General features: G+C 42.1%; 1 protein-coding gene and 3 non-coding genes across 4 annotated transcripts; all 4 read right to left on the bottom strand.

The window, feature by feature from the left end:
- Positions 1 to 8,959: 8,959 nt before the first annotated feature.
- Positions 8,960 to 16,412, bottom strand: LOC133549377 (small ribosomal subunit protein eS17). Its single transcript, XM_061894726.1, has 5 exons — positions 16,300 to 16,412; positions 15,561 to 15,712; positions 15,222 to 15,327; positions 9,280 to 9,345; positions 8,960 to 9,067 (listed from the first exon to the last, which is right to left on the bottom strand). The coding sequence occupies exons 1-5, from the start codon at positions 16,381 to 16,383 to the stop codon at positions 8,990 to 8,992; spliced, it is 486 nt and encodes a 161-aa protein (XP_061750710.1). The 5' UTR covers positions 16,384 to 16,412; the 3' UTR covers positions 8,960 to 8,989.
- LOC133550243 (small nucleolar RNA SNORA71) lies at positions 9,126 to 9,252 on the bottom strand. Its single transcript, XR_009806258.1, has one exon. It is a non-coding gene; the product is annotated as a small nucleolar RNA SNORA71 (small nucleolar RNA).
- Positions 9,439 to 9,565, bottom strand: LOC133550242 (small nucleolar RNA SNORA71). The gene has a single exon (XR_009806257.1). It is a non-coding gene; the product is annotated as a small nucleolar RNA SNORA71 (small nucleolar RNA).
- On the bottom strand, positions 15,401 to 15,526 carry LOC133550244 (small nucleolar RNA SNORA71). Its single transcript, XR_009806259.1, has one exon. It is a non-coding gene; the product is annotated as a small nucleolar RNA SNORA71 (small nucleolar RNA).
- Positions 16,413 to 16,492: the final 80 nt, after the last annotated feature.

Raw genomic sequence — 16,492 nt, 5'->3', positions numbered from 1 at the left:
TGAGTCCCGACGAGCGGTCCATCCTGGGTCTCGACTCTGGACAGCCAGTACTTCATCCATGGTCATCGGACCGGACCCCCTCCACAAGGGAGTGGGGGACATAGGAGAAAGAAAATAAGCGGCAGATCAACTGGTCTAAAAAGGAGGTCTATTTAAAGGCTAGAGTATACAGATGAGTTTTAAGGTGAGACTTAAATGCTTCTACTGAGGTAGCATCTCGAACCGTTACCGGGAGGGCTTTCCAGAGTACTGGAGCCCGAACGGAAAACGCTCTATAGCTCGCAGACTTTTTTTGGGCTCTAGGAATCACTAATAAGCCGGAGTCTTTTGAACGCAGATTTCTTGCTGGGACATACAGTACAATACAATCGGCAAGATAGGCTGGAGCTAGACCGTGTAGTATTTTATACGTAAGTAGTAAAACCTTAAAGTCACATCTTAAGTGCACAGGAAGCCAGTGCAGGTGAGCCAGTACAGGCGTAATATGATCAAACTTTCTTGTTCTTGTCAAAAGTCTAGCAGCCGCATTTTGTACCAACTGTAATCTTTTAATGCTAGACATGGGGAGACCCGAAAATAATACTTTACAGTAATCGAGACGAGACGTAACAAACGCATGGATAATGATCTCGGCGTCTTTAGTGGACAAAATGGAGCGAATTTTAGCGATATTACGGAGATGAAAGAAGGCCGTTTAAGTAACGCTTTTAATGTGTGCCTCAAAGGAGAGAGTTGGGTCGAAGATAATACCCAGATTTTTTACAGAGTCACCTTGTTTTATTATTTGGTTGTCAAATGTTAAAGTTGTATTATTAAATAGAGGTCGGTGTCTAGCAGGACCGATAATCAGCATTTCCGTTTTTTGGCATTAAGTTGTAAAAAGTTAGCGGACATCCATTGTTTAATTTCATTAAGACACGCTTCCAACTGACTACAGTCCGGCGTGTTGGTCAGCTTTAGGGGCATGTAGAGTTGGGTGTCATCAGTGAAAGCTAATACCGTATTTGCGTATGACGTCACCCAGCGGCAGCATGTAGATGCTGAAGAGTACAGGGCCAAGGACCGAACCCTGGGGAACTCCACACGTTACCTTAACATAGTCTTAACATAGATGAATAACTTCTTCAACCGGTTTAACCAGCCCGTGTCTTCTCCATCCCCCACTCCCCATCACAGCCACCCCCTCTTCTGCTCCCCTCAACAAACCTCCCCCCCAGCCATGGCAGCACCCCCCTCCACCACCTCTACGCAGACATTAGTCATCTCTGCGGACCAGGTCAGAGGTCAACTGACGAAGCTACAGCCAAGGAAAGCAGCAGGCCCAGACAAGCTGTGCCCCCGACTCCTGAAGACCTGTGCTGCAGAACTGGGTGAACCACTTCAAAGGATCTTCAACCTCAGCCTGCAGCTGGGAAGAGTGCCCACCCTCTGGAAGACGTCATGCATTGTTCCAGTTCCCAAAAATAACTGCCCCAGTGAGCTGAACGACTACAGACCAGTGGCGCTCACCTCTCATCTAATGAAGACATTGGAGCGGCTCTTTCTCAGCCTCCTCAGACCACAGGTGCAACATGCCCAGGAGAGCCTGCAGTTTGCGTACCAGGCAGGCGTTGGTGTGGAGGATGCTATCCTTTACCTGCTGCATCGAGCCCACTCACATCTGGATAAGGGAAATGGCACTGTGAAGATCCTGTTCCTGGACTTCTCGAGTGCCTTTAATACCATCCAGCCCAGCCTCCTTCAGGACAAGCTCTACAAAATGCGAGTGGACCCCTGCCTGGTTGCCTGGATTTTGAACTACCTCACCGACAGGCCACAGTACGTCAGACTGAAGGACATCACGTCTGACACTGTGATCAGCAGCACCGGAGCACCGCAGGGAACGGTGCTGGCCCCTCTTCTCTTCACCCTGTACACCGCTGACTTCTGCTACAACTCAGAGCTGTGTCACATCCAGAAGTACGCGGATGACACAGCCATCGTCGGGTGCATCAGGGACAGCAGAGAGGAGGAGTTTCGGAATCTGGTGAGGGACTTTGTTGTCTGGTGCCACACGAACCTCTTGCAGCTCAATCCATCAAAGACTAAGGAGCTGGTCATTGACTTTGGGAGGTTGAGTCCACGGTCACAACCTATTGTGATCGAGGGAGTTGAGGTACAGACCGTGGACTCATTCAAGTACCTCGGGGTTTGGGTGGACAATAAGCTGGACTGGACTGTTAACACGGATCACCAGTACAAGAAAGGACAGAGCAGGCTGTACTTCCTCAGGAGACTGCACTCCTTCAACATCTGCAAAAAACTCCTGTGGATGTACTACCAGTCTGTGGTTGCCAGTGTTGTGTTCTACATCAATCAATCAATCAATGTTTATTTATATAGCCCCAAATCACAAATGTCTCAAAGGACTGCACAAATCATTACGACTACAACATCCTCGGAAGAACCCACAAAAGGGCAAGGAAAACTCACACCCAGTGGGCAGAGAGAATTCACATCCAGTGAACGCCAGTGACAATGCTGACTATGAGAAACCTTGGAGAGGGCCTCAGATGTGGGCAACCCCCCCTCTCTAGTGTGCTGGGGGGGCAGTACATCTAAGAAGGACAGCTCCAGACTTGAGAAACTGATCAGGCGGGCCGGTTCTACAATGGGAATGAAACTGGACTCACTGGTGACGGTGGCAGAGAAGAGGACTGTTGACAAACTAGTGAGCATCCTGGATGATGCCAGTCACCCTCTGCATAGCGTTATCAGTAGCCAGAGGAGCCTGTTCAGTGCTAGACTGCTTCATCCCAAGTGCATGACTAATAGACTCAAAAACTCCTTTGTCCCACACGCCATTAGACTGTACAACTCCTCTCTGGGACGGGGGACGAGGGGTATTAGGATGACAGGGGATGCAAAACAATAACAGTGCAATACGTTTTCATAACATGGTCACTACTGCCTACTTTGTCTTGTTATATTCTTATTTTACTGTTATATTTTTATTCCGATTGTTGCTTTTTACTTTTTATTCTTATTGTAATATTTCTCTATTTTGTTTCCATTTAAACCCCCATTATTTACTTTTTAACTTACTTTAATTTAAATTGATCTCAACTCTGTACACTGCTGCTGGAATTTTAATTTTCCTGAAGGACCTCTCCTGAAGGAATCAATAAAGTACTATCTATCTATCTATCTATCCATCTATCTATCTATCTATCTAGTCCGAGGTCACACTGTTATGGGAGACGCACTGCATCCTATCAGTAAGATAAGAGTTAAACCATGACAGGGCTGAGTCTGACATACCAATTCGTGTTTTGATACGCTCTAATAAAATATTATGATCGACGGTATCGAAAGCAGCGCTAAGATCGAGGAGCAGCAACATAGATGACGCATCAGAGTCCATCGTTAGCAATAGATCATTAGTCAATTTTGCGAGGGCTGTCTCAGTCGAGTGATTTGCCCTGAAACCGGATTGAAAGGTTTCACATAGATTGTTAAACGCTAAGTGTTCATTTAGCTGCTCTGCAACAATTTTTTCGAGGATTTTCGAAATAAAGGGAAGGCGAGACACCGGTCGGTAGTTTACCATGAGGTCAGGATCGAGGTTAGGTCTTTTAAGGAGAGGAGGAATAACCGCTTTTTTGAATGCTAGGGGAACAGTGCCCGAGGAAAGTGATAAGTTTATAATATTTAGCACTGATGGACCTCATAATACAAAAAGCTCCTTGATAAGTTTCCCAGGAAGTGGGTCAAGTAAACATGTTGTTTGTTTTATTCCATTTACACGTTGTAACAATCCTTCTAATGTTATTTCATCAAATAGAGAGAAACTATTTTGGATATTTGCAGTATCCGCCGTATATACAGTCGTATCTGTGTTACTATAACCCAGTTGTAGCTGGGACGCATTGTCTTTAATCTCCTTTCTAATAAGTTCAATTTTCTTATTAAAGAACTTCATAAAGTCATCTGCCGAATGGGTGGAGCTACTGGAAGGAGTCCCTTGTTGGGTTAGCGATGCTACTGTACTAAACAAAAATTTTGGATCGTTTTTATTAATGCGGATGAGATTTGAGTAATAATTAGTTTTAGCTAAGGTAAACATGTGTTTATAAGTTATTAAACCATCACTCCATGCTTGATGGTGCACCTCAAGTTTAGTCGTGCGCCATTTGCGTTCCAGCTTTCTACATAATAATTTCTGAGCTCTAGTTTCTTCAGTAAACCATGGCCTACGCCTTTTTGGAGCTTTTTTTAACTTCAGCGGTGCTATACTATCAATGGTTTCGCGCAGGGCGTTGTTAAAGTTGTTAGTGAGGTTATCAATAGAGCCCACATACTTTGGGAACGGTGCCATTACCGAGGGCAGTAGGTCCGAAAGAGTCGTCGTTGTGGCAGCATTAATGTTGCGGCTGCTATAGCAGTTATTATTATTATTAGCTTGCCGAACATGAGTCTGAACTTCGAATTTTATAAGGTAATGATCGGACATTACTTTAGTATACGGGAGTATCATAACTTTGGAAACGGTGATACCTCTGACAAGCACTAGGTCTATCGTATTACCGCTGCGATGCGTCGGTTCATTTATTATTTGTGTAAGACCACAGCTATCAATTATAGTCTGGAGCGCCACGCACGGTGGGTCCAATGGGGTATTTATATGGATATTAAAGTCCCCCATTATAATTATATTATCGGCGTGCGTCACTAGATCAGCAACAAACTCTGAGAATTCACTAATGAAGTCCGAATAGGGCCCTGGAGGACGGTAGATAACGGCCAGGCACAGAGGCAGAGGTGTGGCAGACTTCGTAGAAAGCACCTCAAACGATTTATATTTATTATTTAAGTTAGGACTAAAGTTAAAGTTTTCGTTGTATATTAGTGCGACACCCCCTCCCCTTTTAAGGTGACGGGCAATATGCGCATTCGTATAGTTAGGAGGGGATGCCTCATTTATCGCAAAAAAGTCGTCTGGTTTAAGCCAGGTTTCGCTAAGACCGATGACGTTAAGGTTGTTGTCTCTAATGACCTCATCTACTAATAACGTTTTGGGAGACAAAAATCTGATGTTTAGAAAGCCCATATTATAGGTAGTGGGCTGTTTTAAGGAGTTGTTGATAAAATTATCCGTAGTAGCAATATTAATAATGTTGCGTTTATTATGCGCAGTGTACTTAAAATAATTACGACCATATCTAGGAATTGATATGACGGGAATTTTCAGATTGTCTACTTGGCGCTGCGATAAACTGAACGCATCATAATTTGCCACCTCAGTAGAACGCATGTCTAACTCTGACGTAGTCATAGACACAGCAGAAAAAACATTTTGTGAGTTGTGTATTATTCTACGAAAATTGCTATGTGTACGGGGATCATCCAGCCTGGCGCTGGCTAGTTCTAGCTTAACTTTAAACTAATTTCATAGTTTAAAGCACTATTTATGTATTTTTTATGATAAATTAGTGCTAAAAATGTTTTTGCTTGCGCGCTTTGCACGCTCACAAGAATTATTTGTGCCCCAGGTGTGCCCCAGTACAGTATTAGGTCTAGTGACGCCCCTAGTGGTGGGTAGTAGTGGGTTTCAGTAGGCCTTTAAACAAGGCCAAGTACCAAAAGATTTCAAGATAGCAAGAATAACCCCTTTTTAAAAAAGGAAGCAAATTAGAACCTGGTAACTACTGACCTGTTTCTATTATCAGTTCCATTTCGAAAGTAATGGAAAAAATAGTTTATGAACAGGTCGATAGATACCTTGCCACTAAAAAACTCATGTACAGATTCCAATCCGGCTTCAGAACTAACCACTCCACTGTCACATGCCTTCTCTTTCTGACCGACCACATCAAACATGAGGTTGATGCGGGCAAATACTGCAGCATGGTCATGCTGGACATTCAGAAGGCTTTTGACACTGTTAACCATGCTATACTGTTGGATAAGCTCAGAGCAATCGGATTTGATAAAACTTCATCAAGCTGGATGCAATCTTACTTGGAGGGGAGGAAACATGTGGTAGATGTGAACGGCACCGTGTCCCCTCTCCTGTCTAAGCTGTGGAGTCCCCCAAGGCAGTATACTAGGACCTTTACTGTTCCTAATATACGTAAATGACATGTCATCAGCATGCGACTGGGAATTGTTCCTGTTTGCGGATGACTCGGCCCTGCTGGTATCCGGCAAGGACAAGTCACAGGTGGAAAAAATCCTAAGTGACGAACTCTGTAGAATTTGCACCTGGCTCGCTGACAACAAGCTATCCATACACTTACTGTAGGTAAAACGGAATCCATCCTATTTGGGTCCCAAATCAACCTTAAGAAAGTCAGTGACTTCACTATTAAAGTGGGTGACATTGTTATCACCAGGAAAGATGAGGTCACCTACCTAGGTTCCATTCTAGAGGCTAATCTTTCCTGTGATAAAATGGCCACCAAGGTAATCAAAAAGGTCAACCAACAAACAAGATTTCTCTACAGAATCTCCTCTCTGGTCAACAAAAGCACCTTGAAGATTCTAGCGGGAACTCTCATTCAACCCTTTTTCGATTATGCATGCACCTCCCGATACCCCAGCACCTCCAAAACCCTCAAATCTAGACTCCAAACATCCCAAAACAAGCTAGTCAGGTTACTTTTAGACCTCCACCCCAGATCACACCTCACTCCTACCCACGTCTCCATAGTGGTTTGGTTCAGGGTGGAGGACAGAGTAAAACAACTTGCACTGAGCCTAGTCTATAAAATTCGCTACACCTCCCTGATACCGAAGTACATGTCAAACTACATAACGTAAATGACCGCCATAACCACAACACCAGGAGGAGCTCCACAAACCATGTTGAACCCAGATTCCGATCTAACAAAGGTCTTAACTCATTCTCCTTCTATGCCACATCAATATGGAATGCACTCCCAACAGGTGTAAAACAAAGTGCTTCTCTAAACTCCTTCAAAACAGCATTAAAAGAACACCTCGATCTAGGCAACTACAACCCTAGACTAACACCCTCCCCCCACCACATCTTACCTCCTCGGGTTGTAAATAATCAAATGTATATACCCGCCTTCCGCCCGATTGTAGCTGAGATAGGCGCCAGCGCCCCCCGCGACCCCAAAAGGGAATAAGCGGTAGAAAATGGATGGATGGATGGATATACTTGTTCTTATGCTTTCTGAGCTCACTATGTTCACTGCAGGCTGTACATATCCTAACAAGTCAGACCTACACTGTTTCAATGTCCATTCCTCAGATGATATAATTGTTGATGACTGAAGTGCTGATATCAACCAAACTTTACCCCCCAACCCCCTCCACATCCCACTCCTTAGATTTATGTATATACTCTGATGATTAACTTGTGTGATGAATTCCTTATGCTGATAATATATATTTGTATATTTTGTACCATGAATTGATTAACGTAGACCCCGACTTAAACAAGTTGAAAAACTTATTCGGGTGTTACTATTTAATGATCAATTGTATGGAATATGTATTATACTGCGCAATCTACTAATACAAGTCTGAATCAATCAATCTGTAGTTAGGTGGTGGCGGTGCTCAGTTTTATCAACCAGCTCCCTGATCTACCCAGTAGTAGTTGTAAACCGGATCACTTGCCCACAGAGCTGAGGCAAAACAATGGAGAGGTTTGGGACATGAAGGAAGAATTTCATTAGCAGTATATACAAACCTTTCTAAGAAAAAATTAATATCATGGATCAGTGTATTCATTTACATAATTCCATTCAAAATGTTAAACTTCCATAGATTATAGATTCAGTGCCCACAACATAAACCATTTGAAGTATTTATTTGTACATCATTTGGACTTCAAGATCATAAAACCCACAAAAACAGGATTTTAAAAAAAATAGAATACTGTGAAGAAATCAGCATTTACTAATGTTTTTGCAAAAAAAAAAAATAGGTTCACATCAAATCAAAATATAGTCTGAATGTGTGGTTTTTGGAGCAGGGACTACCATCTCGACATTCAAGTCTTTCTGGAACTCTGCCAGATTCATGAATCTTGTTTGATAATCCACAGAAACCCAGGGTCTGCTCTTCTGCTGGTGCATCTTCTCTCGCCATTTATTTTGCCCTTCCATTAGACTTGCCATTGATATGCCTGGACACAGCCAGCCTTCTTAGCTATGAACTTTTATGGCTTATGTATCAACGATGGTCTTCTGGCCAGTTAAATCGTCAGTCTTCCCCATATTGATCCTAACTGAAACAATTGAACCAGAGTGAAGCAATTTAATGACACATGGGAAAATTTGTGCAGGTGCTTTTGAGTTTAGTGTGTGGCACTCTGTTTAGAACACTTATGTCCTGTAAAATTTGGGCTGATTTCTATGCAGTATTTACATTTTTGGAAATCCTGTTTTTGTGGGCTGGACGCCCTAATTTTGTACAAATAAACTAAATACTTGTGGGCCCTGATTCTATAATCTATGGAAGTGTAACCTTGAGTGGAATTATGGAAACACACCTTTCCATTATATATATATATTTATATTTTTAAAGGCTCTGTATAATATAACCAACAAATTGAGTTGTCGAGATGAACATATAATCTCAGTAATGATTCAGATCGGGAGGGTCCTGACAGATGGAAACACACTGTTCCATTATATATATATATATTTAAATGATCTGTATATAATAACCAACAAATTGAGTTGTAGAGATGAACATAAAATCTCAGTAATAATTCAGATCGGGAGGGTCATGACAGAAAATCGAAAAGTGCCATCTTGAAAAAACGTGTCCAGTAGAGGTCAGCCAGGGTTTTGCATTTACTAGTCTTTAAAAATAAATGGGTCATCCTAATTAATGCAACATAACAATCTATAACTGCTTGGTGATTGGATTAATTTTTGGGCAGGATGCCAGCGTGGTCAAAGTTAAACACGAGAATTTTCAAAGAAAGATCATACAAAAATTGTGTTTCCACAAGGTTTTATTAGAAGATTTAATTTTCTCGAGGCTGCTTGAAGTTCATGCCGACTGTTTGCTGAGTCACCTGTAGGTTGGATAGACCGCCAAAGTCCTGATGACACAAATGTAAGCGAGTGTTAGATGACAAGAATGTAAGAAAAGAGGAAGTCTGTCTGCAAGCATCAGGGTCTGATAGGAAGTGGTGGTCCTGCAGACATGTGTAATGCTGGCAGCTTTATCTTCCTGTATTATCAATGACCTGGCGACGCACACGGCAAGATCACCTTTGATACAGGAAAAAATGTGATTTGATGTTTAACTCACCAGCAGCTTCAGCATCTCTTTGGTGTCGGGATCAACTTCGATCAGCTCCTGATCCAAGGCGGACACCTGCAAGCACGCGCACAAAGACACTCACATGACTGAAGCTCCTCCCACCTCAAAGTTTTTGTCAGTTAGTCTGCATTTATAAACCAAATGTAATGTCTGCAAGCGCCAGGGTCAAACAGGAACTGGTGTTCCTGCAGACACGGGAAAGGCTAGCAGTTTTCTCTTCCTGTTTTATCAATGACCTGGCAACACACATGCCATGATCATTTTCGATACAGGATTGAAGGGCAACAACAAGACGATTGAATTAAGAATCCAGGAGAGCGGAAGTACTAGCGTGATAGCTACAGAGTCAGTGGTTGCACTACACCAGGACTGTTTAACTGGCGGCCAAAGCTTTTAATTTAGCTTGCTGAAATCACCCAAATAGGCTTGATGAAACCATTCAAAACAGGGTTGTTCATGTATGCAGTAATCCAGCCACCCAGTGGGGGGCAACCGCAAAGCATATCTGTCACAATGAAGCAGCGGTGGGTGAGTATAAGATGGCACTACCTACCCTAAATTTATTTTAAACAAATCTCAAAAACCTGACTTAACAGCAACTGGACAACTAAATATTAATGTATTGAAATTGCAGACTTTTTGATGTCTTGTATTTGTGGCCGTGTTTTGGGCTGTTTAACTGTGGCGATCAAAACTGGTTAAATACATGTAGAGTTAAATTTGACCAACAGAAGGCTAAAAAGCTACACAGGTTTAATTCTGTTGAGCCACATTTGTGCAATGTTTGCTGTGTGAATTAACCAATTTTATTTGTGACAAACAATAGACATTTATGTAAACTCTAATGGACTTGATACTTCTGTGATAATTATATTTTCAGTATTACAAACTTAAAAGACAAACAAATAAAACTACAAAAATAATTCAAAAGAAGAAACATCAATGAAAGCTTCTGTTTCTTCATGATGTTAACTGTAAAGCGCTGGAAACGAGTAGCGAGGGAAAAAATAATAATTTGACAGTGCAGTGTGAAAGCTAATGTGTTTCATTGTAATGAAGTAAACTGATGGGCTGCACTTTAGCCTGGTATATACTCTTGCGTCACATAACTTGCGTAAGCAACATCATCTTTTTCCTGCCCAAGTACCCTCTTGCTGACCCTGACGTGGGGGCGTAGCTCAAATGGTGAAGCGGCCGACCAGTAACTTTGGGGTTTCTGGTTCGAATCCAGCGTCCACCATTCCAGTGACTTTCGTTGTGTTCCCAGTACTACTTACACTGGTGTAAAATACCTTAAAGATTTAGATAATTGGTTTCTCTATGTAAAGTGCTTTAGTCACGACAGAAAAAGTGCTGTATAACTACATGTGGAGAGATGGAGCCGACAGCGGGCAGAGAAGAGCAGCAGCCCTAGCCGAGATGGGGGTGAGGGGGCGGGGCATGCGGCGGAGAGAGGAGGCGTGTTGCACTCGGAGCCGCACGGGAGCAGCAATCAGTGCAAGGTGTGTACACCACACGGCTGCGCTCAATTACGTCATCTGCTCTTGCAGCATAAACAAGGGGAAGGAGGAACATTCGGGGGGAGAGTAGAAGAAGGAACCCACTGGAGAAGACCGACCACGAGCAACGAACAAACGATCAGACCTGAGAGACGATGCGTCCCCGCAACAGACGCAAAACCCGGGCACCGCAAGGAGCACTTCGGCCAGAAGCAGGAAACGCCTGCGCACTGAAAAGTACCGCGACAACCAAACAAGAAGACTTCACAAATTTTGAAATAATAAATGAAACACATGATGCTATAATGCGTCATGTGTTGGATGGCACCACAACCCACACCAGGACGGTAGGAAGTCCGTCACACTATAATTTGCTTGACTTAATGTAAACCTTCCCAAAATCCCAGGTTTGCCTCAGAGCTGTGATTTTTCAGCTTTTACCGAGGTGAGACTGAGGACAGGGAAGAGGGCATTGTGCATGAAATGCACACATTTTTGAATGAAAGAAAGCAAAAGTGATGGAACATTTGTATGTAAAACTGATATTATGTACTTAATATCTCAGTACCCTCTTAAAAATAATCACTGAATGTGTCGTTTTATAGCCTGTTGTGTTTCACCCAGAAGAAGTCACTCTTTGATTTTGTTGCCCAAATTGTGCTAACAGGTTCAATTCTGACACATTCTTTCACTACACACGTTCTCTCTCACAACCCTTCCTCATTCTCTTGTCAATCTTCTTTTAGGTTTGCTAAGTTCACAAATAAGGAAGCTCTGAATATCAATCACACAGGAACATAAACGCCACCTGCAGCTTTTTTAAACGTTATTTAACAGTTTTATTTTCAATTACATATAGCTCTCTCTTGTCCCATGTCCCAAACAGCTGAATAGCGCTTCAAATTCGCCTGTACTCTATCGCAATTTGTTTAGCGGTTGCAAAGCCCACCTTCACAAAGGTTCTCTTCCGGTTTTGAAGCAATCTGTACATTAAAAGTGGCCATTGTTTTAAAGGGTTATTTCCAGCTCAAACAAAGTAGGTGTCGCTTCAGAAGCCATTGTTACCTACAAGTTTGCAGCCACCACTACACACAGAAAGCTCTTTCAGGAAGATACTCAGCAAGAGTTGTAGTTGCTCACACAGAAAATCATGGCAAATCACACACCAACCTCCCAAGAAGAGCTATAAGCAAACCAAGATGTCGTCAGGAAGACGCAAGCCAAGTGACGTGAGAGTATTTTACAGCCTTATCGTGCTAAATGGTGACCAGTCACCACATCACAAGTTAAGAATTTTGAGAGGTGCAGAAGCATTAACTAGGCTAAAAGGGGCTGTTTTCAAACCTTTAGGAAGATTCCTATAGGGCACTAACTTACCAATGTGTTTTTAGCATTATATCTACTCGATTCAGAATTTTTGATTGATAATACAATTCAGGGACAATGTTTTTAAACGATAAAATTCGATTTGGTGAGATGAAATCGAATCAGTAACTTTTTAGCAAAAAAAAAAAAAAACAGTCTGAAGGTTAAATACTGGATATTGGACACTGCAGGTGAAGTTTCCTATATTCCTGTTATTTCTAGTTAGGGACATATGTATTAATGAATTAGGGATACAAACAAGCAAGTAAACTAGTAATGGCCAATGCATTCACATGTTTTTAATAAAAGTGCAACCAACACTTTAGTAGGAATTAAATGGTCTGTATTTATATAGCACATTTACAATACCAGCATTTACAATACCTGGAATAATACCAAAAACACTTATTATACATCAGATTCACCTATTCACAGACTGATAGCAAATTAACAAGGGAAACCTTTTCTGCTCACATTTTCAACGATCAAGCAATTTTAGAGTACAGTAACCAAAACGTTAAAAGTAGATTTGCCTGCAAAATAAAGTTCCCCGACCCAGCTATATCTGTATTCTGTCATACGCCCTGGCTTCGCCAATGAAGAACAGCGTCGCAGTTATGAGGAACCATATATGCCCCCTCATTCCTGTTGGTGTGGGCCCCTCGTTTCCTAATTTCCAAAACCTCCTTCAGCCGTCTCTTTTATTGGTTTCTCATGGAATGACTTATCTTTTGTTGCCAGTTGTTGCAATAACATCTAACTGATGTGTTCATGAGGTCGGTGCGTCGTCGCAGTTAGCTCTGCAGTCACAAACATTTCGGTGGCGTCTTTTGTGGTTTTAAAATATGTTGCAACATTATTGTTACGTGTTCTTTGTCTTTAATGTGGCGCAGTCATTGGAGTCCATATAATCTTGACCGCGTTATTTCCGGGAACGCATAATATAGAACTTAACAAAATTATCCCGATTTATGTAGTGAAAACAGCGAGGGTTTGCAGACTTACCATGATGCAGTGGTTTAAGTTTGTTAGTTCCTGCCTTGTTGACAGTGGACAGTAGCATGACTGTCTTTAAATTGTTTGAACCCTTCTATGCGTTGAGCTTCTTGCTTGAGTGTTGAGACTGCATGATCCTGTCTCCTCGCAGTTTTACGGTTGCATTTTTTTCAAAGAGGACACGTGTCAGTCGCTGCATTTCCATTACCCTTAGAAATGGGCAAAACCTAAATATCGCAAAATGAAACTGCTAAATGAAACACCCAGATTTCGAAAAACCTCTCAAATATTGTTAAAACATTTTTATACTCATGATGTGGTTTTTCAAACGATTCGATATTGAAGTGTGTCGCAAAAGCATGATGGAAACACTTTTTTTGCATTTACAGGGCAACTAAACTCAGTACCAGCAGGGTGCTGATGCAGGAAAACTAAGGTGGATGGGCCATCTTAGTCTTGCTTCAGAACAATTGGCCGGGAGGAGCGAGTTAGCCCCTGGCCGTATCGCAGGTGCCTTCCCGGCAATTGTGGCGGACCCACAGACCCACATGCTTGAACAAAGTGGAAAGGGCATTTGCATCCACAATTTCTCTGAGTTCCTCATTCACAATTCTCTCCCAAAAGCCCCTTATTTGTGGCCGCTGCCATACGCAAGGACGTTGTCTTTGGGCAATCTGCCGGTGCCTTCGTCTTTTATTACAACACTACTGGCTGCAATTGTTAACACAGCTCCAAAACTATGACACTGCAAAGCGTCCATCTTCCTTAAAATTGAGTCTCAATGGGCAAGATTTTACAAGAATTACCGCTCAAGGTTGCGTAACACCCTTTAATGGAAACAACTAAGTCGCAAATGTACTTTGTCGAAATTTTTGAAATGCAGCTTTACTTTTATGAAAACGATAATAAAAGGGTATTTTTCATTCTTGATGTTAACAGGCGGAATAAAAAAAGAGCGCAGCAAAGCCCAACACGGAGGGCATTTTGAAGGTAAAGAAATGAGGGTCGATGACGATAATGATGTTTGGTGGATAGCCCCCCCATGTGACGTGAGAGGGAAATTGTGCTACACTTCGCAATGGAGCAGGGACTATCCACCAATAGGTCGATACGGTGTTAACAGTTGATCATTTGATGAAGAAAACACGGTTGACTCTGGACAAAAAGAACAAACTATAATTCAGGGTCCATGGCACGACGTTGTTTAATAGAACATCGCTTTATATCGGACTGCTTTATATCAACCTTCACCTGTGTTGTATTATGGTGTTTGCAATTGTAATGACCTTTCTCGGCCACTGTAGCCAGCCACCATCTTTGTTTTGATGCCGCCATGAACGTGCATGCAGACTTAACTTTTGACGTCCTTATCAATAAAGGTGCTAAACTTCAAATAAAGTCTGCCATATACAAGTCCAAAGTTTTCCTTCTAGTATGGATAAAATCAAACAATTCCCTTTTAATAATATCTAGGGTCAATACCTATCTTCCAGAAGGCAAATTTGCCTAGCACAGATCAAAGACGGATCTTGAGATAATTCGATGTACCGATTACTTATTACATCCCTAATTATATTACACATTCTTACAGCATTGTGCAGATGACACGATTATGCCCGTGCGTACCTCGTGCACATACATTAACTTTGTTAATATATATTCTATTAGAACAATTTGACTGCAAATTATTAGCTGCCCGTTCTGGGACTGCTTTAGTGTACGTGAATGTGTGTTCGTAAACAACAAAGCAGTGAGTGCAAAGCCTGAACATTTAGCAAATTCCACAGACCGACAGGTAATTTTTCCCCCAATATAATTTGTAATATGTAAAGAATACAGACACTTACAAAGACGATGTTTCGTTAAACCACTGATGGTAACATAAGCTAGTCAGTGGTGTTCTGACTATATTTTGGTATGATAAAATGCAACTGAGCAATACCGCTCACCCTTCACTAAGTTATGTGTGAAAGGCTCAAGTGACTAGAGTTTCCACTGCGGCTCTGATGCACCAATTTAAATTATCGAAGCAACAGGCTACTGTTATCATAAAATGATGTATTCACTGACCTCAGGAACATAGTTGTCCCTCCTCTCTCGCTCCTCCTCCTGCAGTTTGATGGAGATTCCTCGGACGGGGCCTCTCTGGATGCGCTTCATCAGATGTGTCACATATCTGCAACAACAACACAGTAATGGCTAGGACAAGAAATTATTGAATATGCCAACACTTCAATCAAACATTTAAGTGTCTGGGAGCATCAGGGTTTGATAAGAAGAGACATTCCTTCAAACACGGGAAAGGCTCTCAATTTGATCTTCCTGCTTATAAATGACCTGGCAACACAGACGCCATAATCACTTTCGATACAGGGTGACAACATGGTCTTACAGACATGACAACCTCACCCGGCTATCTTGTTGCGGAGCTTCTTGCTGGGAATAATGGCGATCTCCTCACACACCCTTTTGTTGGTGTGGAAGTCATTACCCAGTCGAGTGTAGTATTTCTCGATGATGACCCTGGCGGCCTTCTTCACCGTCTTGGTCCTGACACGTCCCTAAAGATACCATACACAAAAGTCAGTGCCATGCACATTATCCTGGTTGACTTGCTGGACATGCCAAATACAGATTGTGTGTCACATGACCTTAAATATGTGACGTCTCTAGACTACCAGCACTTACCTATAATCATGTACAGACTAGAACAGAAAACTCATTTTGATAATTAGCTATTTTCCCAGCGGCCAAGTGTTAGCATTAGCTAAAAGCTCAGCTTCGGTTTATTCTCAAGAACAACTTCCCGACGAACGTCGTATATATATGGGCATATATATATATACATATGCCCATAAAGTAAGTGCAAGTATTATCGGATAAATGCACGTTGTTCAATTTAGTTTAATGGTTAAAACATGACTCATACTGAACCAGGCAATTCATTGACTGCCACTAGCTGTTAGCAGCAACTGCCTAAAAATGTCGTGCATTTAACGAATGGTTTATGTCATCGAAGGCAAATATAGCACGGATTGAATCAAACAAAGTCTAACACGACCATAGATGATAAAGCCGGGTGGTGTAACCAGGTATGATAGCAGGATTAGTTCGGATAACTTGGCAAAGCACGTCGAATAACACCCACCATGATGGATCGGCCTGGTAGAAGAGGACAAATACACTTCCGGTGAAGGTATAAACGATCCGGCGGAAGTCGAGTCAAAGGCATCTGATTCTACGCCATCTTTTGGTTGGGAGTCGTAAGTACAAGTATAAATATAGATTAAAACGATCTAATATTTTATTTGCATTTTACAAATATAGTAATATATGCAAAC

Source organism: Nerophis ophidion, linkage group LG03 (assembly GCF_033978795.1).
Source record: "Nerophis ophidion isolate RoL-2023_Sa linkage group LG03, RoL_Noph_v1.0, whole genome shotgun sequence".
In the NCBI taxonomy this organism is placed as follows: domain Eukaryota; kingdom Metazoa; phylum Chordata; class Actinopteri; order Syngnathiformes; family Syngnathidae; genus Nerophis; species Nerophis ophidion.
This window is presented reverse-complemented; position numbering and strand designations above follow the sequence as displayed.